The sequence below is a fragment of the Nannospalax galili genome, unplaced genomic scaffold (genome assembly GCF_000622305.1).
Source record: "Nannospalax galili isolate Female #2095 unplaced genomic scaffold, S.galili_v1.0 scaffold410, whole genome shotgun sequence".
Lineage (NCBI taxonomy): Eukaryota > Metazoa > Chordata > Mammalia > Rodentia > Spalacidae > Nannospalax > Nannospalax galili.
In genome coordinates, this window is record NW_008329143.1 from 430,031 (window position 1) to 433,721 (window position 3,691).

A 3,691-nucleotide genomic window follows, 5' to 3' on the forward strand; every position below is an offset into this window, starting at 1 on the left:
TTTTTTTTTTATATCCTTGTGTATTTTTTTTTTTTTTTTTTTTTTTTTTTTTTTTTTTTTTTTTTTTTTTTTTTTTTTTTTTTTTTGGTTTTTTTGAGACAGGGGCTCCCTGTAGCCCTAGCTGTCCTGGATTGACTATGGAGACCAGGCTGGCCTCAAACTCACAGAGATCCGCCTGCCTCTGCCTCCCGAGTGCTGGGATTAAAGGTGTGCGCTGCCACGCCCTGCGATAAAGTATTTTTTTAAAAAGAATTTTATGTAGACCAGGCTGGCCTTGATCTCACAGAGATCCATCTGCCTCTGCGCCCCAAGTGCTGGGATGATGGGTATATGCCACTTATACTCAGCCTAATATCGTATTTTTATACTTGGAAACTATTTTTAAAATAAATCTTTCTATTGCTTCTAGAAATCAAAAAGACTACCTCTATGACTATAAAGCCTAGGCTGGGGCTGAGATGGCTCAGAGGTTAGAGGTGCTTGCTGCCCAGCCTGAGGACCTAAGTTCCATTCCCAGGACACACATGGTAGAAGGAGAGAACCAACTCCTTCAGGTTGTCATCTAAGGCCCACACGTGTACCATGACGCCCATGGGGGCACACTAGCCCCTCCCTCAACCCCCTCCCCCAAAACAAATATGTGAAAAAAAAAAACTGTTTAACAGACTGAGACCCTACTCAGTCATTTATTTACTAGTTCTGAAATGGAGAGTAAGGTCTTCAATAAGCCTCAGTTTCTTTATCTGCAGAATAACAGCAATGTTAACTTTCACAGATCACAGGGATTAAATGAAATACTTGGCCAAGCAAAAGGATAATTCCAGAACCTGGGAAACAGAGACAGTAGAATTAAGAGCTTCTCAGCAACACATGGAGTTTGAGGGGAGCCAGGACTACAAAATGAACTCCAGGCTAGCCAGGGCTACAAAGTGAGACTCTACCTCAAAAAAAAAAAATTTAGGGGCTGGAGAGATGGCTCAGCAGTTAAGAGCACTGGCTGCTTTTGCAGAGGACCCAGGTTTGGTTCCCAACACCCACAGGACAGCTAACAACTGTTCATAACTCCAGTTCCAGGGGATCTGACACCCTCTTCTGGCCTCTACCAGCATTGCATGACACGGGTACACTTACATACATGCAGGCAAACACTCATACACATGAAATAAAAATAATTTTCTAAATTAAAAAAACAAAACAAAACAAAATGAGATATTTGTATAAGCTCCTTGCAAATCAGAAAGTGGTCATTAAGTGAAAGAGACCAAGATGGGCCGGGAGCGCAGGCCTGTAATTCCAGCTACACAGTAGAGTACAGCAGGGGGCAAGGCACACACATTCAAGGCCCACCTGGGCTACAGCAGGAGTCTGAGGATACCCTGGACAACTTAGTGAGATCCTGACTCAAAACAAAAATGCTAAAAGAAGGTGTGTGATTCTAGCTCAGTGGTAGGGTGCTAGCTTAGAATGTGCAAAGCGGTGGGTTCAATCCCCAGCACTGACAACCACCAAAGTGAGAGTGACAAGCTAATCCAAGCCTTTTTCACACATCCATCATTTTCCTATAAACCAATAACAGAAAGTGGCTAGCATCACACACCAGAGAAAGGCAGAAAGCTTGATTTCCAATACCTTGTTCACCACTGACAGCTGTGTGACCTTCAAAAATGGATCTTTAAGCTGGGCATGGTGGTGTACACCTTTAGTCCCAGCACTCGGGAGGCAGAGGCAGGCAGATCCCTGTGAGTTCAAGGCCAGTCTGGTCTACATAGTGAGTTCCAGGACAGCTGGGGCTACAGGGAGACCCTGTCTCAAAAAAAAAAAAAAAAAAAAAAAAAAAAAGTATTTATTAATGCTGGGAGAAGTGGCACACACTTTTAAATCACAGCTCCTGGGGAAACAAATGCAAGCAGATCTCTCTGTAAGATTAAGGACAGCCTGGTCTACATAGCAAGTTCCAGATCACCCAGGGATACAGGGAGACCCCCGTCCCAAAAAAACCAAAAATAAATAAAAATAAAATTCATTTATTTGTCAAACACTGAGCAAGGCCCCAAAACATACCAGGCTTGAGTCTAGTAGCCAAGAAAGTCAAATAAATAGGATCCCTCCCTGTCCTGGAAGAATCTGAGGTCAACCAGGAAGGAGACCAGTGAACAAGAAAAAGCAACAAACTGTTAAAAGTCAGATGCGGGCTGGAGAAATGATTCAAAGGTTGGGCACTGGCTGCTCTTCCAGAGAACCTGAGTTGATTCCCAGCACCCATGTGGGGAAGCTCACAACTGCCTATAATATAACTCCAGCTCCAGGGGATCCAATGCCCTCTTCTGGCCTCTCTGCACTGGAGCATGTACTCACACACACATAAAAATAACAAATCTTTAAAAAACAAAGTCAATGGAACTCTTTGTTCTATTTGTTCCTTGTATAGTGGGAATAACTTCCCAAGACTGGGACGAAACTTAATTTTTGAATGCTTGTCAAGAATTCCAAAGCCTTCAACTAAAGTGTTAGCAAGGTCCTTGTTTTTCCTAGTGACACAAGATTCTGGTTCCTGTCAATGTCCAATTTGAACCTCCATTCAGTTACACTGCATTCAAGAAATTCATTTCACTTCTGTAAAGCTTAGAAAATGTAGAGAAGTGGGGCATGGTGGTGCTCGCCTTTAATCCCAGCACAAGGGATGCAGAGGCAGCCAGGTCTCTGTGAGATGAGGCCAGCCTGGTCTACACAGTGAGTTCCAAGGTCAGCTGGGGCCACAGGGAGACCTTGTCTCCATAAAGAGAAAGGAGGATGACCTTTTTATTCTATTTCATTTTTAGGTATTGCAATCTACCCCAGGTTAGCTTGGAATTTACTATGAAGCCCAAGCTGGTGTGAAACTTGAAGAGATCGTCATACCTCACCCTAGAAAAGTAAAAATTTTAACACAGATATTTAACCTCAAAAATATGATCCAGGTCACCGTTTCGAGGAACACAACACAGGCTTCTCAGTTACCTACCCAGTTACAGTTCATCAAGATAAGTAGTCACATGATACAGGACGCTTCGATATTTAAGCCTAAGAAAGAGGAAAGGTCTTAAGTATTCATCAGTCCAAGGCTTCCAGTCACTGTTTGGCTAAGGTCACGCTGGCCCAGGTCACTGATAACAGTGTAGGTTAAAAGTCATGTCGTGACTACAGCAAAAAAGCATCAGGGAGAATCTCACAGAAAGAAATCCGCAGGGCTAAGTTCCCCAGAAGTGGAAACCCTACCCAAACAGGGCAAAGTGGGTGTGACGAACGTCAGATGATCACGACTGTGATCCCTCCTGAAGTTTACAAACTCAAGGCGACCGAAACCAAAGTCTCAAGCACCCATCACCTACAAAGGGCAGGGAAGGAAGGGAATTCCAGAAGGGGGTCTAGCCCGCACCTCCCAAGCTGTGCTCCCTCTCCCTCCACGCCCGTTCCCAGGCTGCCCCTTCCAGGGAGCTTCCAAGTAGCCCTCGCTGGGGTCCGGGCCGCGTCTACACCGCCGCCCCTCCACATCCCAACCCGCGGCACGGGCGCGGAGCGCCTTCCGAAGGCGCAGGCGGCCGGGAACCCATTGCCCACCCGTTCGGGTACCAGCCGGGACACCCCTCCTTGGAGGCCGGAACCGCGCGCCAGGCCCCTCCCACAGGAAGCCGCCGCCCCCCGGCGCCCGCCC

The 3,691-nt window shown here is 46.1% G+C and overlaps 1 protein-coding gene across 2 annotated transcripts in view; it reads right to left on the reverse strand.

Annotated features, from left to right (window-relative positions):
• Wwp2 (WW domain containing E3 ubiquitin protein ligase 2) overlaps positions 1-3,691 on the reverse strand; it is a 149,072-nt gene that overhangs the window by 144,940 nt on the left and 441 nt on the right. Inside the window, exon 2 of one of the 2 annotated variants that reach the window (XM_029563775.1) lies at positions 3,002-3,060. The exons of the other annotated variant lie outside the window; for it this stretch is intronic. Within the exon in view, the coding sequence (XP_029419635.1) occupies positions 3,002-3,016 (15 nt within the window). The 5' untranslated portion in view covers positions 3,017-3,060. The remainder of the gene's footprint in view (positions 1-3,001; positions 3,061-3,691) is intronic. 2 annotated transcript variants of the gene reach the window in all.